General features: G+C 35.0%; 1 protein-coding gene across 3 annotated transcripts in view; it reads left to right on the top strand.

Moving 5' to 3' along the window:
* Nucleotides 1–26253, top strand: part of PPP1R12A (protein phosphatase 1, regulatory subunit 12A) — a 79199-nt gene that overhangs the window by 39280 nt on the left and 13666 nt on the right. For all 3 annotated transcript variants that reach the window (XM_009588253.1, XM_009588251.1, XM_009588252.1), the window contains 13 exons: nt 2107–2322; nt 3135–3229; nt 6289–6411; nt 8296–8454; nt 8906–9082; nt 12725–12815; nt 14699–14896; nt 15073–15241; nt 17322–17440; nt 18145–18210; nt 23625–23641; nt 24821–24962; nt 25662–25766. In XM_009588253.1, the coding sequence (XP_009586548.1) occupies nt 2107–2322; nt 3135–3229; nt 6289–6411; nt 8296–8454; nt 8906–9082; nt 12725–12815; nt 14699–14896; nt 15073–15241; nt 17322–17440; nt 18145–18210; nt 23625–23641; nt 24821–24962; nt 25662–25766 (1677 nt within the window). The remainder of the gene's footprint in view (nt 1–2106; nt 2323–3134; nt 3230–6288; nt 6412–8295; nt 8455–8905; nt 9083–12724; nt 12816–14698; nt 14897–15072; nt 15242–17321; nt 17441–18144; nt 18211–23624; nt 23642–24820; nt 24963–25661; nt 25767–26253) is intronic.

Below are 26253 nucleotides of genomic sequence, written 5' to 3'. Positions count from 1 at the left end.
TTGTGGCTGGGCTGTCTAGCTGTCTGCTAGATTCCAGGGTGATCTTGTGACGTTAATCTAAACAGTTCTTGTTGGCTCAGTAAGGAATTACGGTTCTCTGTTGCGGGAGCTGCATTTGCATTGCTCAGGAGCTGCACAGAACTCAAGAGCCACAAGTTCTCGACACAAACCATAGCAAATGCGTGAGGGAGGGAAGACGTTGTGAGTAATTGCTGGTTTGCATATAGTGTATGGTTTTATACAGTGTATTTTATATAGTGTGTTTTTATATAGTGTATTTTTTTAAATCACATTAGTAATACAAGCATTTGTGACAGTTGGGCAGTTTAACTGATGTGCTCTCCACCCAGTTTCTTTATTGCACTTAATTATCTTTGCACACTGGAGATTCTAAGATATCTAACACTTCAAACACTTCATTTTTCTTGTAATTGTGTCTGAACTTCATCTTGAAGTCAAAAGTTTCCTAGCTTGTTCCTTCCAATTAATTTATTTATATTATGCAAAAGCCTTCTAAGCTATATGACCTTCAGCAACAGGATGTTACTGAATTGTTGCTAGCTGGGGTATGTCTTGATATTCCAGAGTTGGATGATCAAATAGACATAATTTTTTGGTACGTGATTTGATGACGATGTATTGGGGGGGGGGCTTTTTTATAAGAAGAAGAAATAAGTATGATTTTAAGCTGAATGATATGATAACCTTTTATAAATCATTGATACACTGGCATTTAGTTTGTTCTAATTTTATTGTGCAGTAATTAATGGCTTATCTTTTGGCCTTAAAGGTAAAAGGTGCAGGTTAAAAGTAAACTGTAGTTATCTTTCTAATACTATATGTGAAAAATTCTGGGCCTTCTGTAGCTACAAAATAAATGCACATTTATATCAAGACTGATCATCTTTTAACATAGCATGTACATGTGATCTAGAGAAGCAGTTGCAGCGCATATCAATGAACAAAAAGACTTTAAGCTGTTTTTACTAATGAAGGTAAAACAGCACTGTGTGATCTTGCACCTACTCTTGCACCTGCCTTTTCAAGTTTGCACCATCTGTGCTACTGCAGCTACTCTTCTGTGTTTACACTGTGGACAGCCAAACCGAATGATGCTAACTCAGTGCAAATACAGTGTGCTAAGCTTGAATTTGAGTTTTCTTCAGTCTCTATGGCATTCAGTAATGCTGCTTTCTGTCTGAGGGTACTGAAGTAAGGCGAGTTTGGGAGTGAAGGTATGGGTTTGATAGCTAAGCTAGCATGGGATGTGATTAAGGGATATGAATGAAATACGACAAGAAGATAAGAGGTATGTTAGCGTGAATTTTCCAGTATTATCAACCATATGAAGATTTAGGCCACGGACCTTGTTAGGTCAACAGGCTTTGCTGTCGTCTTCTATGCAAACTGTAACTCTGTCTCTGAATTAGCTAAACATGCTGTGTTGTGTTTAATAAGAATCCGTTACTGAGGTTTTAAGTCTCTTACTGCTTTTTGGTATATTGTGCTGTAATGAAGAGCTACATAACTTAAACGTAGGAACAAACCATGTGGTTTTAAAACAACCTTTTGTTTCTATTTTCCATTCTTTCAATCTTCATCTTTGTCTTGTCTTAATTGGCTTTAGTATGATTTCATTCCTCCTATCATGCCTGTCGTGGAATCAGTAGATCCTGCATCATGGAGGCAGGGCTTGCGCAAAACTGGCATTGTTCTTGTGCCCAATAAGGGTGAAAAATCTATGGTGAGGTTCTGGTGTGCACAGGTTTGTGTACAGATTGCAAAATAACATATTTAATAAAAATGTTGATATTGGATTTGCATGTTTTAAGTTTGCATCTCATGATCACAGTGTGTATTACAAAGTGTGGGTTTTTCTAAGCTAACTTTTAGAGGAGTGGTATACCTTGACTAGTCTTACATTTCTTATCTCGTTAACTAATTTAAGAGAAGAGTGTGTAGGTTGTCTCTCACCACAACTCCCCTACGAATTCAACGCTTCTGTGATTATTAAAAACAGTTGTGTTCTCAAATCTCTGCAAGGAGCATGAATTACCACAGGTAATGTAAATTAATAATGTAAATTCATTTACATGTGTTTTATAGTTTCCAACATCTACAACCAAGGTTTCTCCCAAAGAAGAAGAGAGGAAAGATGAATCTCCTGCTTCGTGGAGGTTAGGTCTTAGAAAAACTGGTAGTTATGGTGCACTTGCAGAGATTACCGCTTCCAAAGAAGCTCAGAAAGAAAAGGACTCTGCAGGTGTTATGCGTTCTGCTTCCAGTCCTAGACTTTCCTCTTCATTGGACAACAAAGAAAAGGTAATCGTTTTCAGTGTGATACAACATTTTGAGGAACTGATCTACCTTACTTAGTACAGATGTTTATGATGCGTTGTAGAAGTAAGACTGTACTACACATCTATGCTTTACCAAAACTCTGAAAAGTTAAATTATGCACCTTCTGCATAGTCTCCTTAAAAGTGTAGTATGCACCTTCGTTGTCTGGTGATCTTGTGCATAGGTCTGGGGCTTTTCCCTTTTTGGGACTTGCCATGCTAGTAATAGTTTTTACAGTTAAGGGCGGCCAGAGGTTTGATAGTTTCGGCATCACTTGGAGACTGATGTTGAAAGAATCTTATAAAAAAGGAGTCTCTTTTTGTATTCTGTAGTCATTTTTTATTTACAAAAATGTAGTTGTATAATTAAACATGAATACACTGAATGAAGCGAAAGACTGATTTGGAACAGGTAACTGAACAGCATAGAACTTGTGGTTCTGTTTCAAGTACAAATGTTTAAATGTTTTCAGGATCAAGAATAATATTATAGTGTACTATGCTATGCTACACTATATAAAAATACTAAAACAGTTGCTTTCAGTAATCAGTGTTGGAATTGTACTACAGCAAAGCAGAAAAAAGAGAAATCAAGTCATTTGCATCACTAAAATGAAAACATAAACAGTTTCCTTTTCCTATTGTAGTCCTTATGATATTTAACTAAAGCTTAAAACTCATTTGTATAATCGGGTCACAATAAATACAGCTGAAGTTGTCATAAAGATGATTTTCTAGCCAACAGCAGTATAATCAATAATAGTGACACTTAATAAAAAAATACATGTCTTTCAGGAGAAAGATGGAAAAGGAACTCGACTTGCATATGTTGCACCTACAATACCAAGACGACTGGCCAGTACCTCTGACATTGATGAAAAAGAAAACAGGTGACACTGGAGTTATAATTTCTGTTAAATATAAAATTACTTGATTTTAGAGTGGCTGACAAACTTACAGATTTTAAGACAATGCTAATTTATAGCATTACCCTGCTCTATAGATTATGCTAATCTGTAGGCTAATCCAGTTCCTGAAGGTTTTTGATCTTGTAAATTATAGTGACCCTTTTTAAAATCCAAATTATTATATGACAAGAGCAGAATTGGGCAATGAGTGTTTTCTTTTTGGGGGAGAAAATAAATAAAATCCAAAATACGAAGTTGTAAACTTTAAGCTACTGGAGGGTGCCAAAAGCATTTTACTGCTTTGTCTTGAGCCATAGTGTGCTGCTACGGGGCTCCATTATTACTTTTGATAATAATAAAATGCTATGTTTCTTACAGTCTTTGCTTAAAACCATATTGTGCAGCAGCAATGATTTACAAAAATCATAGTTAAGTTACAAAAGCAATTCTTCTATTTTTCTTGTTTAAATATTGACCTTTCATCTTCTTTTGGAGATTTTTACTTTCTTTGCTAATATTTCTTCCGTAGCTTTCAGTATAAAAGAAACAAAAAGTTTAGGTGCATAGGTTTGTTACCTGTTAGGATTTGGGGTACTTTCATGGCATATTTACATTGACAGAACCTTCCCATTTTTCACTTCTCTCCTTTATTGAGTTTCTACTTGGACATTTTCTTGAGTTAATATAGAATGCATAGTACAAAACTTAGAGGTCTCCCTAATGTCTTGTTTCTTTTGGATCGTATCTAGATAGCTGAATGTTGGATGACCTGAACTGAAAATGGTCTCTTTGCTCAAAATGTGCTATTGTAATCATTGTCTACAAGACTGATAAACCTCCTTATCTCTGAAGAGGAGCTTCTTTGTTGCTACTCTTGAGAATGGTTCATTTCAGTGCAAACACAAGATAAATACTGGCTTTTCTTATGCTTGCAGAATACTGTTGCCTAAGCTTAGTCTCTGAGTGACAAATTCTGTTTCGAAACAGGGATATTGCAGCTCTCATGCTCCCCTGAAGTTCAGCTTAGTTTGTTAGCATCTCTCATGTTACTTGGCCAGATCTTTTTATCTGTATTTCTGTAACAGGGCTGTTTGGAGTTTCTGTTTGTGCTTATCATTCTCTAGAGTACTATAGTCATAGAATCATAGAATCATTAAGGTTGGAAAAGACCTCTAAGATCATCAAGTCCAACGGTCTTTGAGGCCGAGTTTGTAAGTTTTGGTTTGTTTATAAGAGAGTTTATTATTATTTCAATTTTTATTCTTTTGAGATCTTCTCAAAAACTCTTGTTATCCGAAAGTGTCTTAACTACATGAAACCTTAAGATTGCGATAAACATTTCATTGCAGTTTTATTTCTTAGAAGCTGTTATTGCTTGTAACAAAGGGATTAAATTTTGCTTCAGTGTCCTTGACATGCCAGTTTTAACCATTGTGGCTTATTCACAGACACAGTTCCAAAAGTGGGTATCAGCAATAGCATGTTTTTCCTCATATGCATTGGGTGAACTGGGGTGGTCAGTCTCGTTAGTCCCAGTGCTGACCAAACAATTGAGCGGAGAACTTTCTGTATTCCTTGGTGTACCAGAGATGAAGCCTGCTTTTAGGCCAGCATATTTAGGCACCAATACTTTGCCTAGTGTATGATGTGGCAGACAACCCAGCTCACTTCTTAAAACCACAAGAGATTTTTGACGTTTAGTCTGACCTTCTTTACATGTAGAATTTAACCAACTGCCCTACGGGTACCTTAATAAATTATTAAGGTTTCTGCCTTTGTCCCAGAACTTTGTTCTTGTTGCTTAGCTTAGTGCTAGGTTCTTGTTCTACCTGTCCGAACACCCGCTTGTCTAGATTATCGACGATGTGGTGTAATCCAGCTAACATCCTACTGTAAGTAATAGAAAGGACTTCAAGATGAATCCTAGCTGGGCTTTTAGATTAACAAATCTCAGACATCCAGCCTCAGTCGAGTAGCCAATGCTACAACAAAAGTGCTGAAGTCTGTAGTGTCTTGGCAAAATGAAACCTTCAGTAATTATGAAAAATTTGTCATGCAGCAGGATCTTTCTGTGGTAGGTGATAACTCAGAATTTGTGTTTCTCTTTTGTGATAAGAAATAACACTGCATTGGCCCATGTTGGATCATTTTCTAATGTTGTTTCCAACCGCAGAAGTGCTAGCATAAATTTTTGTGCAAAAGGAGGTACATTCTGAAGGTATCTGAACATAAATACATCTTTACAAAATTTTGTTTTATTTTCCCTCGCACACCTGGTTGTCTTTTATGTGTAATTTTTGTGTAAGACAGTTTTTTTTCTTCCTTCTATCTGAACTTTACTTCAAATCTTGAGCTGACATTTTTATTAGAAATTCAGTTTTTTGCATCTCAGTGTCAGTTTTCAGGGTAGTTTTTCTAAGTAGATTTTTGCAAGGTTATTTCTTGCTGCTATAAACTGCAACAACAGGCTGGAAATTCCTTGTGACTAAAGTAATGTCAGCTAGTGACACATGACAGGCCACTCAGGAATGGCTACTGCAGGCCTGTTTACACTAGTCTACAATACCATGAGTGCTAAAGGCTAGTCAGCTTTTGAACTTCTTCTTTTAACATCCAAGAATGAAAAAACCCATGAAATCAGTTTCAAAAAAACCTGACTACTTTTCCCTTTATTGCACTGGATAGTCTCAGGAGCAAACAGAAAAGCCTCTTGTTCCTTTTTTTGAGAAAAACAAAGCTGGCGATGGTCACAGATAAAAGCTGATGATTGATTTCATGTTGATTACATCCTCTTTAGCAGTTTTTCTTTTGATGCTACTTTTCTATTATATTTCCAACAGTGTTAGTATGAATGTAGTATTTTTCCACAGGAGCTTGAAAATGATTGTCCATAAAGGTCATCTTACTCCTTTTCTGCGTGGTTATGTTTATTTTAAGTGTGTTATCCAGGGTTTTAATCTTTAATTTGAAACTCCTTTTCAGCTCACATCAAGAACAACCTTCTTTAATATGAGTTTGCTAAAATAAAATCTTTTTTACAGGGACTCGTCTGCTAGCTCAATACGTGGTGGCAGTTCCTACACCAGGAGAAAATGGGAGGAAGATGTCAAGAAAAACAGTTTGAATGAAGGTCCTACATCATTAAACACAAGTTATCAAAGAAGGTGTGGGATTTTCTCTGATCTTTTTTTTGTCAAAATAAGCTTACAAATTAAAAGAAACAAATGAAGTATTGAATCACTTTGTAAGGACAGTTTAAAATTGAATGGTGACATGTTGAAATGTTGTTCATAATAATTGCAAAGTATGTACTTACGCTGATGCAATACTCGTGCTGATTTTAAAGCTACGCCATTTTTACATTTTTAGAGTGTTCAGCAACTGCTATATAATTAAAATTATATGCTCCCTTTTTCCTATTGCATATTTCAGATTGAGGTTCGTTTGACTCTTCGCAGATTAATTCAGTAGCCAAAGATAACAATTTAAAATGTTGGAATAGAAGTAACTCTGCTTGGTATCTGAAAAGAAAAGGGGAAAAATACTCTCTCTGTTGAGTTTTGGTTTTGACAGTGTCAAAGGTCTTGGGCTGCTCTCCATAATGGTAGATTATAGCCACACCTACCTTGAGTATCAGCATCATAGAATGCGTATGTAAAACTAACTTGAATGAAGAGTAAATGATGATTAATATGAAAATAATTTTCAGGTGTGCATGGTTCCGATCTTGCAGGATTTTCTCTGAAGGAATCCTATCCTGCAAATATATACATGATTAACTTTGCTCCATTGTGTAGTTTCAGTGTAGCTATGTGAGTAAAGTTCTTCACTGTAATTAGTGGAGCAGTAAATATCTAAAATGAATAGATCAATAGTCATTCAGGTAGCTAAGCTGCATATTGATATGTGCTGATGATGTCCGTGGTGATGGGTACCTAACTTTTTTTTTTTTTTTTTTTTTTTTGTCTTGACATAGATGTTGTCAGTGGCATGTAGTCAGGCTGTTTCATACAGCGTAATACATCTTGCGTCTTTGTTAACCCCCTGCCTTAAAAAGAAAACTCAATTTTCCTAACTTCAGGTTTAGGAAAGATGTGGCACAAGTTTCCTGTTCTGGATGGAGAATATCAACAGTTGATACATGAGAACAATCTTTGCATGCTAGCTTTTATCAATATTTATGCTCCAGTCTTCGAACAAAATGTACTCATCACTTTTAAATTGCATGTGGTGCTTTAATGGTGTATTTCCTTAGTTGTTCTTGTACAATGATTTTTTCTTTGTCATTTTAGAATTGATAGTAATACAAAAAAAGATCAATTGCAGAATGACAAAGCAGCATCCTTCCTTGAATCTTTTGCAGTTAGTAATTTGATGCTCTGTCCGAACTGTGGATTCTGAGGTTTAGTCATGGGCAAGCATCCTGACTTGGTAATGCAAAATTTGTTCAGCCAGAACCAATGAATAAAAATGTGGAAACCACTGGATCTTCTTTACAACTTGAAGAGCAAGGGAAAAGCATGAGTGGGAGGTTAATCTTTCTGGGAATGATTAAAGTTTAAAAAAAAAAAGGCAGTACGTTTAATTGGTTGAAAATTATAAGAGGAGTAATATTAATGACATTTTCTTTTCTGACAAGATGTGGAGTACAATTCTGCATTTTCTGACGTATTCAGTGTGGGTGAAACAGCAGTTTAAAAATGGGACATTGGGGGCCCTATATGAATACTTCAGTAGATGTGATCAAGACAATCATACATAAACCAGTGAGATTCCATTCTTTATCTCCTCTTGCTATGGAGAAATGGTCAGGACACTTCTGCTGCCTTCTGCAGCATAAATTCAGTCATAAATTAGAAGTCCTAGTCAAGGAAATAGTGAAAAAAATGGCTTTTGAAAATGCTCGTTTTACCCCAGAAGTTTCCAAGACTCAACTGAGACACAGAATACATGGGCAGAAATTTAATGGATCATTCACAGCTTTGTGATGTTTTAATGAGCAAAGATAAGTAATACGAATGCATCCATTGTACATGTCTCTCCTTCAGTGGCTCCTTTGGTAGAAGACAAGATGATTTGATTAGTTCTAATGTTCCAAGTACTGCATCAACAGTTACCTCTTCCGCTGGTCTTCAGAAAACACTGCCTGCCAGCACAAACACTACAAAGAGTACAACGGGTTCTACTTCAGCAGGTGTACAAAGCAGGTAATGGCACTAGCACAGTTCTTTTTTTCCTTTTTTTTTTTTTTTGTCAGGTCTACTGTGTGCTTATGTATGTGCATGCGTTCTTGTTTAGTAGTTCCTGGGGCTCTGGATTTTTTCACTTTCCTGTTAAATTTGTTTTAATTTCATACAATTTGGCTCGAAAATTGTGAATGGCTTTCTACTGTAAAGTGACAGCCATGTTGGTATAAAAGAATAAATCCAATGTTAGAAGGGTGTGAAGAATGAAAGTTCAATTATTGTGAACTGCTCAATTCTTAATTTATTCAATTTAATAGCTCAAGTTGAGCTTTCATAGTAGAGACATTTCTCAGTTTGCTTTTTAAAAAAATCCATCCCTCAATTTACATGTTATTAGTTGTTTAGTAAAGTGCTTTCATTGTTTAGCTGTTTCCTTTTCTCTTTTTTTGTGTTGCTGCTTGTTATGCTGTAGTACCTCAAATCGTTTGTGGGCTGAGGATAGTACTGAGAAAGAAAAGGACAGTGTTCCTACAGCAGTGACCGTTCCTGTTGCACCATCTGTTGTAAATGCTACAGCCACTACCACAGCCATGACTACAGCTACTTCTGGCACTGTGTCCTCAACCTCAGAGGTCAGGGAGAGACGGAGGTGTGTAAAGGTCCTAAGAGTAATATTGCTCTTATACAAAAGTTATATTTTTTTTCTTATTTAAAGGAATGTGTTGGTTACCACAAATTTGGATAGTACAGTATGTAAAGCAGTGTTGTTTGCTTCCTCTGTATTGAAACAATTTATGTAGGGGCTTAATACTGGTAGAGACCATTCATGAAATTTAAACTTCGATAGTGTATATTTTTGACTGGCCTTGGGTTCTCATTTGGTATGCAGTATTTTCATATTTGTGTTTCTGTTAATAGATTAAGTGAGTCCTCTTAAAAATATCCATAATGAAACTGCAAAAACGCTGAATTAAAAATAAGAAAATCAATAATTAATTACTTACTACAAGTGCATTGCTGCTGATTGAGCTACTGTGCCACTGGCAGTATGCTAGTAAGTTATAACGTAGCATTTTTTCAGTCATTTTGTATGCCTGGCAGTACTGAGAAAAGAGTATTGAACCCAACACATTCTGTTTATTTCATTGCATCATTTAGGGTCTCTTCTATTTGAAATGTAATGTACAGTTGTAAATGCAATGGTTTAAGAGCTATTCAGTATGAAGAATGAGTAAGAATCTGATGTAAATCTCATTTTAAGAATACGGTGTTTTTTCTGTTATAGTTACGTGGAGGATGAGTTAAGATTGGTGCATATTTATGTTTCCATAAAGAGTTGTTACCTGCTATTTATGGAAGCAAAAGGTTTCATAAGGTTGTTAATTCCTGTTAGCTTTCCCTGGGTTCTTCTTCTTCGGGATATTTATAAATGTTTATCCTTTAACCCTTCTGCTGAAATGCAAGTTTAGATTTCTGTGTTGCTCCTGTAGTAGTTTTGAAATGTAACTGCTGTATCAGTGCCAGATGTGTGCATCTCCGTATGTTCACAGAGGTAATGAAGCTGTTTGTTGTTACAGAAGAAACCTGGATTCTTCTGGTTCACTTAAGGCATCCTCGTAGCTTTAGGCCTATTTAGAATAGTCTGCTTTCCTCCTTTCATACCCAAAACTGAGACGAAATAACTTCTATGAAATGGGGGTTATTTTTCTTCTTCCCCACTGTGATTCAGGAGGTGCCCACAAGTGCCTACAGCCCATTTCGGTAACAACCATAGTCAGAACCTGGGTTTTCCATAGTAAAATTTGACTGAACCCAACAAAGCAAGAGCAAAATCAACAAAATGCATCTTTTGTTCAAAAGTAGTTCCAATTTTAAAATGCAAATGCTATTTCAGTCTCATATAAGCTAGAAAAGCAAGGAAATTTAGAATTAAGGCTTTTGCTGTCTCATTTGCTCTCGCTAGTGTGTGTATACTAATGCGCATATACTACGTAATGTTTTAGATACCTGCAATTGGCCTGAAATTCCTTGCTTTTATCTGACTCTGGGCCGATTGTGTAATATACTGTTGCAGATGCATTCTTGATAGCATATTAAAATATCTGTTAAGTCTTAGAAATGAGTAAAACCGAAATAATTACTGCGTGCATGTGAGAAGGTGGTGCTCTAAATATCAGCAGATGCGTATCTATCTGTATGTATACAGATACATATATATATGTGCATGTGTGTGTATCTGTATGTTTATATGCACATGAAAAACTTGTCTGTATATGAAACATATGCTAAATATTTTCTTAAGAAATGAAGTTGGTTAATCCATATTTATAGACTGAAAGTGTGTATTTAGAAAGTATGTTTGAAATAGTATTTTACAGTATTTGAAAAGTAAACATTATAAACTACTTTTAGTAAAGAAGCATGTAATGGTGCATCCTTTTGGAATGGCTGAAGAAGCTATATTCTTTATCTGATTTTTAGGATTGGTTTAGAGAAACAGGGAAGAGAATGACAAACTTAAATCTTTAAATTTTTGTATCATGAATAATACTGCATAGGTAACCTGTGTGGCAAACACCGGGGATGTTAAGGAAGGGCACTTTCCACTCTGACAGCAGCTGTAGTGTGCACCTGGCAGGTTGAGAGTTTTCATTTTCCCTCCGTGAGGTTTAAAGTATTTCAGATTTATTGGAGGGTAGGAGTATGTACACCAGTTACTAAAGAGCGAGTTATATGGAGTAATTTGTAGCAATTTTCAAGCCCTAAAGATTATACCTGCTCTGCAATCAAAGCCTCCTAGGTAGCTAGTATTTCAGGTCATGTTAGCTAAAGCAGCTAACAGGCACCCTTTTCCTAATACAGATAGGGCCTAGGGCTCTAGGAAAATGGAAAATCTATGAAAAATGCTATTTGCAAGAGAACAGGATAGGGAAATCAAATTAATATAGTGGGTTTTTTCCAAGATGTGTCATAAGATAGGGGATGTTTCTACATTTGTAAATATAGCACTATTTATAAATATTTTCCTGTGTTTTGGAGGTAATTTGTTTAGTAGAGATAGAGCATGGGTAGTAATCCATAGCTCTGTGTAATCGAAATCTATTTTAAAAGCTTAGAATTGTTTTAGAACTGTTTTTAGTATGTGCTAAGGCTGACATACATAATTAGGTGACCAAAGAACTGCTCTTTCCATAGATAAATGATTAAGTGTTAATAGGTGATGGCTTCTCAAACATAATCCAATATTTTTAAATAATGAAATATAAAAAATATAGGCAATCATAAAATATTACAGAATCTGACTCTGCTATTTTTAATGTAGCTAATTTTATGATCTAAAGAAGCTCAGAGAGGTTTTGTGTTTCAAGCAACCTTTTAGCAGGCTTTTGATTTTGCTTTTTCAGATTTTTCTAATTTTTAGCTAATCTAAGGATTTTTTTAAAATGTGAAATTATAATAGCATTCCCAGAATATTCTGTAATAGAAAATCAACAAATGCATTAAAAACTTTTAAGTTCTTTAATGATGGTTTTACATACATATATATATATATTACATGCATACAAATATATATATTTATGCATGTATATGTATCTCTATATAATTTGTTTTACCCAGTTGCCTGGGTTGGAGAATTTCTTTAAAGAGTCCAGACCTTATATGTCTACTCTAGTAGCCTTTTGGCTTTTATTACAATTACCTGCTTACTCTGCGGGATTTTTGTGGGTTTCATGAGGATTTGTTTTTAAGCACAGTTTTTTTCAAAGGGAGTTCGATTACTCAAAGCATGGATGATTCATGTGAAAATATGGTAACCACCACCTCAAGGATTTTTAATCACTGATACAATAGATGGTATAATTAGGTTTTCTGCATTAGCAGTACATTTAGCTTTTTCTAAAAGGCTACAAGTTATTTTAAAAGTTAATACACACACACATATATTTTATGTATGACTGTGTAACTGGCTAAATCTCTGAGGTCTTCTACCCCTATGTTAGTAGAGTGGTGAAAAAGCTTAAATTATATTTAGTGAAAATGGTAAAAACAAATCTAAATTAAGTAGGAAAACGCTGTGTATTTTAATGGAGTTGTAAGCCTGCTATGTTGATGAATAGATCATTATGATGTAGATGAAATGTCTAAAATGTAATCTATCTTCTATAGTTAAGATTTTCTTCTAACTGCTTTGGTTTTCAGTCATACCGTGTTGTGGGTTTTTTTCCTGACCATTTAATGCATTTGTACAAAAAATATTGTTTGCTAATTTTGTTTGTAATTAACTCTTTAGATCATACCTCACTCCAGTACGGGATGAAGAGTCAGAGTCCCAAAGAAAAGCTAGATCCAGGCAAGCAAGACAGTCTAGAAGATCTACGCAGGTATAGTTTTATTACAGCTTCTACATTTATGGAAACATAGCCATGTGGCTCCCTCAGTACAGGGAAGTTTTAATTTCCCAGTAAAGCTCCAAATAAACTGATGGGTCTTCCTGGTATAAACCAACTTGTGCCAGATGAAATAAAGCCTCTTTTTTTTTTCCTTTCTTCCCTGAAAGCTTTAGGACCCTTCATTGCGTACTGAAAGTTGCTTTTTTGAATCACTGAAGAGTGACTTAACACAAATTAACACAGACATTAACTTAACACAGACTCCTCCACTGAAAGGAAGTTTTTGATTGCATTATGGTAAAATGGCTTACTCGAGTAATTGTGTCTGATATTATGTAGATGTTTAAATCTAAGAACTAACAGCTATATGCTTCTGGCTGAAGACTTAATACTTGAGAAATAGGCATAGCATACTGTATTTACTTTCATTTCTAAGTCTTTTTTCTGTGCATGGACTATTGAAGATAATGTGATTGAGATGACCAACATATGGATAGCTAATAAGAACCATGGCATAGAAAAAAATACATTCAACCTGGTTTCTGTGGACATGGAGGAGTACCACGGAAGAGTTTTTTGTTATTTGCTAATAATCTAGAATCTAACTGCATGTCTCCTTTCAGCGTTTCTCTCTCTTAGTTTACATACTGATATATTTGGTGCTTCTTCCCAATTTCTATCAGAACTACCAGATTGCAACTAGTGCAATCCTGACATAGGAAAGGATGTGACAGTAGCAAAATAGAGTATCTCTATATAGCACTTAAATGCTCTTTGGGCAGTGGAGCAATTACCAGCCACTGTCCTCTGGAGTGTGTCTGTCTACCCATCTCTTCTTGTGTCAGCTGACAACCTGAGAATAATCAGCAAATAGTCCCTGGATAAAACAGCACAAAGAAATACTCTAGCCATCGTCCTTATCTGCTTTAAGGCCAAGTCTGTATCTACATTGTTTACTGATGTTGATTTCAAATCTTTGCAGTTTTAAACCCCTCGAATATTTTTGGTTACCTTTCCTATTGAGAGATCCATACTGCTTGATACAGGTTTATCTTACTGGAGTTCTTTTTTACCTCTTGATACTAATCCAGAGCCCTGAGAGATAGTCAAACCACAAGCCAACTATTGTTGAATCTTTACAGTGGAGAAACTACAAGGAATTGCTGTACTAAAACTTTATCAACACAAAAAGCAATTAAATAACTGATAAGCTGCAGAGTTGGCTTTGAAGAATAGGTCACGGAAGTGTTTTGAGAAGTATCTCAGTAATATACATCAACTGAAAAGTGCAGTAGAGAAAAGTTGTCTTCAAAAATTGTTTGCTTTTTGGGCTTATTTCAAAACTAGTTTTTAGCCTCAGAATAACAAGGAAATAATGAGTTGCAACTTTCTGTGGTGCTGTCAATGCAATTTTTTTGTGTGTTGTTGACCTAAAAATCCAGTTGCAGTAAGTGAATTTGTAAAATATCAACATTTCTGAAAATTTGAAAAGTATTGTATTTTTAGGGTTCTTAAAAAATATTTAGTATGCTTATGTTGATATTGGAAGGATCTAATGGGTTCTTAAATCATTTCTACATGATTTTCCACGTGATCTGTATGTACTAGTTCAACTAAAAATTGTGTTGCTGGAGAATGTGTGGTAGATCACATTAGATCAAATCCTTGCCAATAATCAGAGAGGGATGTTTGGTTCCAGGATTAGAGAGAAAAGCTTATAGGTAGAATATATAGGTAAAATTTATTTCTTAATAGATAGAATTAATTTTCTTAAGCTGAATTTTCTATTTAAGATATGTATTTATATAACGTGATCATCTACATTAATACGAGTGATATATTGAAATGTTGTTTGCTGACTGCTGTTTTCACAGGGTGTAACACTGACAGATCTTCAAGAAGCTGAAAAAACTATAGGAAGAAGTCGTCCCACGCGAACCAGAGAACAGGAAAATGAAGAAAAAGAAAAAGAAGAGAAAGAAAAGCAAGACAAAGAAAAACAAGAAGAAAAGAAAGAATCTGAAACTAAAGATGATGATTATAGACAAAGATATTCCCGAACTGTTGAAGAGGTATTTTCATGATGGGTCTCTTTAGGTAGAGAAATTATATGAATCTTAACCCAACTATAATATTATAATTTTGGTGCTACTATAAGAATTATTTATATATTTAAATTTTTTAATACCCTGTGGTTTATATTTCTTTAATCTTTGTAAATTAATTTTGACATTTTTCTGCTGAATAGCCATATCATCGCTATAGACCAACTTCAACTTCAACTTCTTCATCATCCACCTCTTCGCTCTCCACCTCCACTAGCTCTCTTTCAACTTCAAGTCAACTAAACAGACCAAACAGCCTTATAGGTATAACTTCTGCGTATTCTCGGAGTGGAACAAAGGAAAGTGAGAGAGGTAGGAGTACTGTTTGTGAAGGGGTTTTTTTGTTTGTTTTAGTTGACAAAGGGCAGCTTATATTTCTAAAGGTAGTTCAAAATGGGGTGCAATATGTAAGACCAGTGGGGATGTATCTTACTCCATCTTCTGTAAGAAATTCCAAAACTTGCGTATAGAGAAGAAAAGATTTTCTGTACTTGGTGGTGTTTTGCAGCTGTTCAGCATGTGAATCTGGGTTTTGCATTGGTGGGTCATAGAAGCGTCAAATATACTGCCGTCAGCATGCACATAATGCTTTCATTTCTGCTTTAACACAGCAACTATAATAAAATATCACATTTCAGAGTTTAAATACTTGCAAGTATTGAGGAGGAATTTTACTTGATTGAATAATTGTTAAATAACTGGGATTTTGTTTCAGTCCTTCTACTTTGAAGGAGTGGAATGATGCTTTAATGCTTTAAGGACCTCTCATGGTTTCACGAGCAGCTCAAAACAAAGGAGGGAACGGGATACGTCTAGTGGTAGCATGGTGTTAGTTCAGAATATTTAAAGTAACCATACTTCTAGATACTTAACTGGTTTATCTAATCCTAAGCTGAGGATCAGATGTGTGATTCAGAGGTTAGAAAAAAGCTTTTCTCTGATGTCACAGAGTTTTTGCCCTCATTTCAGATGTGAATCGTCTGCTACAATTCTCAGAAATATTGTGCCTGATTAGTTGCCTGTCAAAGGAGGAGGCTGTTGACATACAGTGTGATCTCCTGTTCTCTTTTGGAGGCATTCCACTGTTGACTTGGGAGAAATACTTTAATTCAAGTTATTGATTCAGTATAGGATTACTGATCGAAATTGATAATGTTGTTATACAGAGGATAGGATTAAATCGTTCATTGATCAAATCTCCATGAAGTATATAGCAGTATTGCCATGTTCCCTAGACTGGTATTTTCTGAGGAAGTTATTGGAGCTAAGCTTCAGGGATATGCTTTCTGATTTTTCTCCCTCTGTCCTGATATGAACTGAAATTTAGATTAAGATTCTTCAGTAATGCATGCTTACAGTAGGAAACTCTTTCTAGACTGTTGTATGGAAAAGATTTTCGTGGGTAAATACTAGCTACAGCAGTTTTTTTTTAAATTATGACTTTAGGAGGAGAAATACATTACTGTCTGAAAGCCCAGAGGTAAAATCATAATTTATTTAATCAGGAAAGTTCACCATGTTCACCATGAATATTTATATTTCCTTCTTTTCTGTTTAATTCTTGCTTCACACTAAAATGTTTATTTAGCTCTGAAGACCAGTGGTGGTAAAGTTAAGTTAGTAGTGATACTTCAATCTGAACTCAAATCTATGGTTTCTTTCTTTAATAAAAGAATAGCAGACTGAATAGACTGCATGATAATAGGTTTGGGCAGGTTTGTTTGTTTGTTTTTTACAAATTACTTGTAAACATAATAGGGGAACAAACACAATCCAGTGGTATTATCTGGGGTTTGAACTGCAATTGCATTTCTTTTAAAGGAAAAGGAAATCTGTAATATAGTATTAATCTAATCTAGGAGATCCCATTTTGTTCTCCCTTAGAGGGAAGATGGAGAGGACTGTGATGAAAGGGGGGACTCTAAGGAGGACTTAACAGACTTTTTTTTTTAAAAACAGAGTTCTTGGTGTAAGCAAAAAAACCTTGTTTGATGAAGAATGGTGAAGAATTATCTTTTCTTATTTAGTACTTTTATACATCTACTGACACAGATGTTTGCGTTATTATGTGACAGTTTTGAAAATTGAATTTTAAGGCCAATTTGTAGTGTGTTACTGTTATATTGAAACATTTTGTTTAGGTGGCTGAGATGGAATTAGTATTTTGCTGTTGTTGTTCACCAATTGGAACAATATTTGCAGTATTTTAGAGCTATGTTCTGAGGAATATATATTACAGCAAACCCTGTATGTGGTAAAAAGCTCTTTAGCAAATTTATTTCAGGTAAAAACATTAATTGTAAGCATTTTAAAGATCGAGAAGTATTTCAGAAAACTTTCACAAAATTAGATTGTGTCATACTTAAATGAACAAGAAAGTTGTTATTAACAGAAGGGGGCAAAAAAGAGGAAGAAAAGGAAGAAGATAAGTCACAGCCTAAGTCTATAAGGGAAAGGCGGCGACCAAGAGAGAAACGACGATCTACAGGAGTTTCTTTTTGGACTCAAGATGTAAGTAAATGACTGCTACTGCTGATTTATAGCCTTAGCTTGTAGCAATATGGAACGTGTATAGTGTATTCTTAAAACAGAGAATAGAGTAATACAGTGTATAACTAATTGTTCTGGAAAAACTGATTCTTGTTCAAGTTATGTATTCTCTGTTTCTCTGTTTTGAAGCTTTCAGGAGCAAAATCAAAATCAAGTCTAAGTTATGTTGATAATGCTAAAAAGAATTCTAGAATACTGTAATAACTGTAACTTAATAGGAATTTTAATCATAATCTAAGGAAAAAATAATCATAGAACAATTCTTTTCTATTGCATGCATACCAAAGCTGTAAGAATAAGACTCATTATCTGACACATTACAAGTACCCATGTATTTACAACTGGAAGAGCTGCTGTCAGATTAGAAGGGTTATAGTTCATGTTTCAGCCGATTCCTTTTCCCTTTTCTTTGTCATGGGATCAGTACGTAATTTTGTAAAGGCAAGATTTTCATGTGCCAAATGCGAAGTTCTATTTCCTCTCTTTCTGGTACTGAAAACATGAATTTGAGAATTTTCATCATATATCCCATATATTCTCTATACATTTTAGTTAGGTAGAATTCTACTGCTCTTAGATTTTCATATTAAAAGTCTAGAATGCCTTAAAATCTCAGTAGGCTTTCATTAGTTTAATTATTTTTCCTCTCCCACCTCTTTTACCAGAGTGATGAAAATGAACAGGAACACCAGTCCGATTCAGAAGAAGGAACAAATAAGAAAGACACTCAGGTAATTTTAAAAAGATAATTAATTTATTAACTTTGTAACAGATACATTTTGATCATAAAATTTTTATTGCAGTTGGATTCAATTAAAAGAGTACTTACGGTAGAGTTCTTACGAGTGCTTTCTGGTTCATAATTTGTCTATGGTTCAGTGCCATTTTCTTTGCAGACTTTAATAACATTTTTTAATGTATTAACAATGGCTAAAACTGATGTTTTTCTCTTCCATTCTGATTATGTAGAATTAGCATCCAGAAAACGTAGGTGAAATTTCTGACACATAGGTCAGGGACATGTTGCAGCAAGTTAAGGGAGGGAGCTTTCAGTTTCTACCTTGCAAAAATCTTGGTTCCATCTGCTTTTTTATTTTCAGATAAATGATGTCCAGTGTCTTATGCACACTAATTAAAACCTTTTAAAATTAAACTCAGTGCTGTCAATAATGTAATTAACAAATAATATGAGAAGTTAATATAATGAAGCGTAGAAAGTTGAAGAGCACAATGTACCCGATTTCTCCATTGAAGAAAATGGGTTTCTGAACGTCCTAATTCAGTATTATTAGTCTTGGTAAAAAGTCAGTAGAAAACACTATTATAGGCTTGACTTGATGGAAGAAGTCCTTATAAACGGAATGGTGCATGACAGTGGGATGAAGAGGGGTTAAAAGGGAAGTGATGACTTAAGCTGTACTATAAAACGGTATAGCAGAATGTATTTCTTTTGACCTAAACCCTGGAGCAACACACTACAGAATCAGGTTCATTACTGAGGAATAAAACTCAAGTGATGTTTCTCTCCTTTTTGTAAAAGCTTCTGTTATGCATTCCTTAAATAGTTTAGTTAAGAGATTCATTCTGTGCGATCTTGGTTTGCTGTATTTTTTATTTCCATGTCACATTAACATAAATGCATAGTCCTGTTTCCTTTCCTCCCACTAGTACATATCGTTATCCTTAGATCTGTAATTACTCCATATTCTGTTCTGTAGAAATTCATTTTGGTAGAATGCGCATGTGGTGCTTCTGATAGAATTAGACTCATATCAAACTACAGTGAAATAGTGGTAAATCAGGCCCAAAATTATGAATATGATCCATGATTAAAAGGGTGGATGTGTTGGGGTGGGATGATGGAGAAGTGTGAAATTGGCTGCCTAGTCATGGCTTGACTTAGGAGTCAAAACATTCTGCTAGCTTGTATGCTTCCTACAAAAGACTTTGGTAGTTTGCTTTCATTATAAATCAATATAATATCAGATTTGAGTTCATGGAGAGCTCTGAAATGAATTGAACATGTGAACCAAGTTCACTGTCATCTAGCCGCATAAATTGATTTTGTTTTGTTGATATAAGCTCTTTTGTCATATCAGCTGCAGAAAATACAGAAACAGAGTGAAAGTGAGTTGAATATCAAAATAAGTATTTCATGTGTCTTTTAAGTTTTGTCCTCAAATGCTTTCAAACCTACTATGGAATTTCCAGTATAGTATCAAAATTGCAGAAAATGTCCTAGCCTTGTAATTATTATAATCCTGTGAGATATCTTAAAATTTTTATATAATAATTTAATTGTTTTCATATTAAGTTGTTTTTTTCCTTTGCGTACAAACGGTTTATCAAAGATTTAAAACATTTTATAGATTTCAAGTAACTTCCTCTCTTTGATAAACAACTATTTAGCATTTATCAATGATAAACTGAGAACTACATATATTACTTTTGACAATGCAGTATTTTGCCACCTCACAAAAATAACAATGGAATAGATCTTGAACATTCTAATAGGCAATTTGTTCCCAAATCCATGGCAAGAAGTGGATTTTTTAATTTTTTTATTTTTTAAATGCCTAAGAAATTGCACTTTCCTTTTTGCAGTTGCTAAATCTACTTTCACTGTGGCACAAATCTTGCATGCTTTATTGTAGAAATTCATCATTATTTGTGTATAAATCCTTTCCAGTTCTAGGAAGAGAAAAGGAAAGAGATATGAATAAACTAGAATTACAATGAAAGACATTCAGAAAATATTTATGCTTTTTAAGTTGTGCTGATTATTTGATGTACTGCTGTTCAGAAGACAGAAACTTTGGAAATACTGAAATTCTCTGTTATTCCCTTATGTGGTGCTGCTGTTGTTTTTTTTGCTTGGTGAAGCTACAAGCCAGAGGTAGAAGATGGTAACTATAAACTTCCAAGGGCTTTGGCAGTAACTCAAGAATTTAAACTAAAGAGAAGAGGTCAAGAACAAGCCTTGCACATGGGTGCATGCTACAAAGAAAATTAAAGGACCTTAGACAAAATAATTTCTAGCCTGAGATCTTTAAGGAACCAGGGAAATTATCTTATTCATCTCAGAGGTCTTTGAAGGAACTGTCTTGTAAGATTTCAGTTTGTGCTTTCTTGTTCTTCAGAACTGTCTTTTGACTTCTTAGCTGATCATTTGTCCGTAAAGGAGAGCTATTAAAGAAAAGTCAGACTTTGCTAAGCACTTTGACTATTGGAGGTTGTTCTAATGAAATTTTTGTAAGGCTTTTTAATATTAAGAGCTGAGAATTTCTTCAATTCGCACAAAAAATGCCATGTTACTTAAAGGAAATTGGTGTTCCTGCTAGAAGGATAGTCTTAGAACTAAGTTGTAGGATAGCAGAAATAAGGAAGTCGGAAGATCACTTTGGCAACTGAAGGATTCTAAGTAAAAAAGTGTTTCCGTGAAGCCTGTTTTTCAGTACGATGTATTTAAAAAAAAAAGAAGAATTTGAATAGGTACTACAACTGTGATTAGGTTATAATTAAATAGACTGAAATTTTATTTTGCCAGAGATCAGATATGTGACTTCTGAAAGGTGTAAGCTAGCAATATTAGGATAATAAATATCATTAGCTCTTCCAATTCTGTGGGGATAAACATGAGAAACTGGCATTTATAGTGCTGGTTAAATGCTGTACTCAAATTTTGTTTCTCAGTTTCACTGCTGTGGCGGTTTTATAGAAACACTCATTTATAACAGTACAGAAAATTCCACCTGACTTTGATATTTTATTTCCATTACCAGTAATTATCCTAACCTCACTAAAATGTAATGTGCCTGTCCAGAAGCTTAATGTTCATTTGCAAATACACAGTTTCTTTTGGGGCACCATTATGGGCTGTGTAGACTGATGGGGTTAGAAGTAAATGTTATTTCAGGTTGTGTAGATAAAGATATGTATGTTTTAATTTTTTGTTACTGCTTGTGTGCTGCCAATGTAACTGTGGCTGCTCAGTCTGCTCAGTTCTGTGACTGTATGAGGAACATCCATCTCGTGTGATTTGGATGCACGGGGCTATCTGTGTTGGCATCATTTCTTCACAAGCTTTATGCAAAGTTTGTAGACTTAGACTTTTTTTTGTCAAATGTCAAAAAAGTTGTGACTGAGCTGAACTGACAGAAATTGAAGGGGAAAACAAAGAAAACAGTTAAGACTGTGCTAAAAAAAAACCCCAAACGTGTTTTGTGAAAAGTGAGGGGAACAAGAGCAGGCATGTGCTTGAGAAATGTGCTCCTCTTTCGGTGAGGCGTGGAGGCTGGACGGTGCTTGGGCGGCAGGAGCAGGGCTTCACAGCTTTCAGGGAATGGAAACCGCTGATGTACAGTTTTCTGAAGATTACGGAGTCCTTGTCCGGCTTCTCAGCTTCCCAGCCTCAGCCAAGAGAATGGGAATGGGCTGCGTCTGTGTTTTCCTGTCTCTAGTAATCAGTGCTCTCTTACCTCACCCGTTCATTTGTTGTCCCCCTGCGTAGCTGGAAAATATTGTTTCTAAGATGGTCTGTGTGCGACTTAATAACTTGCCTTTCCGTTCGGCAAGCTGTAGTGCAGCAGGGGAATGGAGATCTGGGAGGTTTTCACATTCCCACGGCACCATGGGGAGTCCCCCAGAAGAGAAGTAAAACAGCCTTTAGAAAGCGTGTTTGTTAAGAAATAATGTAGGAATGGTTTACTTCCTTGTGGTGGCTGTCCTACATTGTAGGTAAAGGTTAAAAGGACCAGCTTAGCATTTTTCTGTATACAACATTCCTTCAAGGTAAAAAGAGAAAACCTAAAGTCTTTACGGACAAAGGTTTCTCTGTTTTGTTGAGGTGAGAAGGAAGCAGTGGAAAAGGGGGTTTTGTAGGTCATTGATTACATGGTGGAATTCTGTAATCTCACACTGATCCTACTTAAATGTACAATAATGCAAGGTAAGACTCATACTTAGGTGGAAGTTAATCTTACTGTGGCCAGTAACTTAAAAACTATCCATTTATAGGTGTGTGCCACCTAACTGTGGCATTTTCTACAAAATCTCTTAAGTTCTCAGCATTATGTGTGCTCTTAACAGAAAATAACAATGTTTTATTAGGAGTGGTTAGGCTACAGCACATGCATTTTGATATCCTATGTGTAGTAAATGCACTTCAAGGTGTCAAAGGGGAAATTGAGTGTATTGTGGAGAATGTGGCTATTTTCCTATATGCAAGTTGAAAAAATACAGTTTCCTTCTAAAAAAGGAAACCAAACAAACCACACCACCCCCCAAAAAACCCACCTGTGGGGAAGGCTTCAGCCACTGCTAGGTGAGTAACATTGGAGTATGTCCAGGTGGTGATACATCAGTAGAGTTTCTTGACTGAAATGTCTTCACTCGAGATTGTTATTATCATTGGGATAAATGATAAATCTGTATTGACCACCCAGAGGGGAAAAAGGTTTCTATGACTGATGTAATGCTTAGAGGGCACTCCCTCACTCTTGAGTCATCACTTCTAATTAAATTTTGCTTGTCAAGTAAATTGAGTGAACTTTGTGCCTGTGGATTCACCTGGAATGAATGAATGAATGAAAGTAATATAAAAAATGAAAATACTTCATTTAAATTAAGTCTAATAAGTATTTCCTTATGTTGTCGGTATAGTAGCTTGTTTCCCATCAAGCTATGTTGAAACTATTATCTTGTAGCTTATTTTATATTATTATTTTAAGCTGAAGTCATTATTATGTTGACCCTTCAAAACATTATTGCTAATGTTAGAGAAGAGGAAGAAGGACCAGGGAATTCAAGGAACAGTTCTGATGGCTTTGATAACAGGCAGGCAAATCACGGAATGCACCGACTGCTGAAATGACTCCAATGTTTAGGACAGTCCAAACTTTTAGAGTGTGATGTTAACGTCCTTGTAAATCATATTTTGGCAAGCACATTCTAGCACATATTTCTTTTCTGTTCCAGAGATAACAAAATTGAAGCTTGACAATGTTCAGATAATACATACTGTTGGATAGTGTGTGCATTTAACATAACTGTTTGGCTATACTTGTTCACAGATTGTTATATATTTTATTTAATTAAATTATTGACTTGATCTACTCTTTTTCTCTTTTTCCCCTCTCCACCTCAGAGTGATAGCCTTTCAAGGTATGTGCAATTTAAACAAATGAATTTAAAATTATTACAGTTCTTGTTCACAAATTCTTATTTTAAGTTTTTTATGTACAAACTCAGCTTAATCCCCATAGTCAGCTGGGTTGAGCTTTAAAAGGCCTTAATGATTTTTAACTTTTGTATGAAATACAATTGTAAAGCTACAGTTCTGAATATTTTTTTCCATGTGTGGGTGGGATACTCCATTCTGGGGAATGTATTGGACTCCTTATTTGTAGTGCACTGAAGGCAGGCTGGGCATTTTGTAGAACACAGTAGATACAGTACCATTCCCTACAAATTTTTCAGTATGAAGTCAGCTTTTACAAAGAAGACTAGGGTTCTTGTTGCCCCTTTTTTAGAATACCCTACTGAAAATTTTCTAAGGAATCTCAAGAAAAGTACTGCAGCCTCTGAAAATCAGATTTCCTTAAGATTAAAAAGGAAATGCAGAAATATCAGTAATTTTAAAAAAAAGTTTTCGGTTTTAGACCTTTAGAATTAATTATTAGGTTTTATTATGTTCCGTCTGTGCTGAAAATAGAACTACTACAGCACCTGATCAATGAAGAATGAGCAGTGTGAAATTATTCTAAACTTTATTAATATTGATTGTAATTTAGTGATTAATAAGATAAAGACTTTGCTGAAGATTTGTTTAATAAACTGCTTCTGTTGAAATACTGGAATTCACAACAGATAGTTTTGAAATCTCCTTGGTTTCTCTAATAAAACTTGGAGAATTAATCTGGGCTGATATTTTAGAGATTTTTTTTTTAAACCCTTCGATTAAAGTAATACATTTTTTAAAAATAGGTCTTCTTTATAAATAAAGAAGAATTAAAGTATCTAAGGTAATATATGAAGTCCTTTAAGGCATGTAAATATTTGCTTGAATTAAATAATATAATTTAAAGGATTTCTCTGCATACAAGGCAGGCACTTACTTGGCATGCTGAGCAATTTGAAAACATTTTCACACAGAAAATCTTGAAGTATTGAGGGAATGTAAAAATTAAATTTGCATCAAATTAGAATACAGTGCTTAACTAAAATGTATAATTGCATCTAGTTGTTTTCAGTTGGGTAATGGCAAACTCACAATGTTTGATACAGTGAGTAGTCTCAGTTTGAATGCAAAGGCAAAGAAAAATAAGAACTTCTCTTTCACAGGTATGATACGGGATCCCTCAGCATGTCTTCAGGTGATCGTTACGATTCAGCGCAGGGGCGATCGGCGTCACAGAGTTACCTAGAAGATCGAAAACCGTACTGCAGTAGACTAGAAAAAGAAGATAGCACTGATTTTAAGAAGGTATCTGATCCAATAATTTTGGTGTGAAAACAGAACTTTATTATTGTTTTTCATAAATTGTCTGGAAATAATCTCACATTGCATCACAAATGCTGCTTAAAGCAACTCAGCTGAATGGAGGAGCAGAGCAACCGCTACAGTGTGGGAAAATGCACATTGCAAAACAGCTTCTGGCTTTTGCACTTTTCTCCTCAATGCAAGGGAAAAATCCAGAGGAGCCAAGATCCATTTTGTATTACAAATACTATCGTATTATTCGTTTAGTTGATTATATCATTAAAACTGCTTTATACATATGTGAAGCCTTTTATTTTGCATGTTTGCTAGCTTACATACACATGATGTAAAAATGTGTTTAGATCTTGCTTTAAAATAGAGGAGGAGTTTGTCGAAAAGTTTACTATGGTGTCTAATCTGTGAAGTCTGAAGCAAAAAAAGTGGCAAGTATTTTTTTAATATGTGTAAGGTAAGTTACGTGCTCCCTATGTGCAAAGTTGCTTGTTTCTAGAAATATTTGGTAACAGTTCTTTAAAGTGCTTGCTAATTCTAAACATCTTTAAAATCTATAACTGTTTTTTACTTCTTAGACTATTAATGTATTTGTTCATTTTACATGCAGCTCAATCATGGCTTTGAAATTTTTCAGCTAATCTCATTGAATTATTATTCGGTATTTTTTAAATGAATATTTTCTTTTAGCTTTATGAACAGATTCTAGCTGAAAATGAAAAACTGAAAGCACAGTTACATGATACCAACATGGAACTTACAGATCTTAAGCTACAGTTGGAGAAGACCACTCAGGTTTGTATAAAACAAAAAAGCCTGTACTTAGCTGACTAGATAGCAAACTAGAAGCGCTCCAGGGTATGGGCTGCTCTTTACTAGGCATCAGCTTTGTTTCTTATCCAAAGATGGGAGTGAAGAAGAATACCTCTCTGTTTCTAAAGAGAAAAGAGTGCAGGATTCTGTTCTTCAGCAGTGAACAAAATGTGTGAAACTGCCTCCTGCCTGTTTAAGTAGTAGTGGTTCTTGACAGCTTGTATCTGTAACTTCTTTGCAGGCTAGGCATAAATGCTTTCTACACTGTTAAGCTTATATTCAAACTGTCAGTCAGGATTGATTGATTATTTCATAAACCTGCTGGCAGATTGGCATAACCTGCCAGTTTTTTGTGGCTGGTTAGATAGCTTTATCTTAGAACTGATGAGCAAATAGTGCATTCCAGTTACAGATAACTGCTGTCAGAGAACAGTGCTGTGTACAGTAATACCAAATAAGTACACAAAAG

This window comes from Fulmarus glacialis, unplaced genomic scaffold (assembly GCF_000690835.1).
Source record: "Fulmarus glacialis isolate BGI_N327 unplaced genomic scaffold, ASM69083v1 scaffold9292, whole genome shotgun sequence".
NCBI lineage: Eukaryota > Metazoa > Chordata > Aves > Procellariiformes > Procellariidae > Fulmarus > Fulmarus glacialis.
This window is presented reverse-complemented; position numbering and strand designations above follow the sequence as displayed.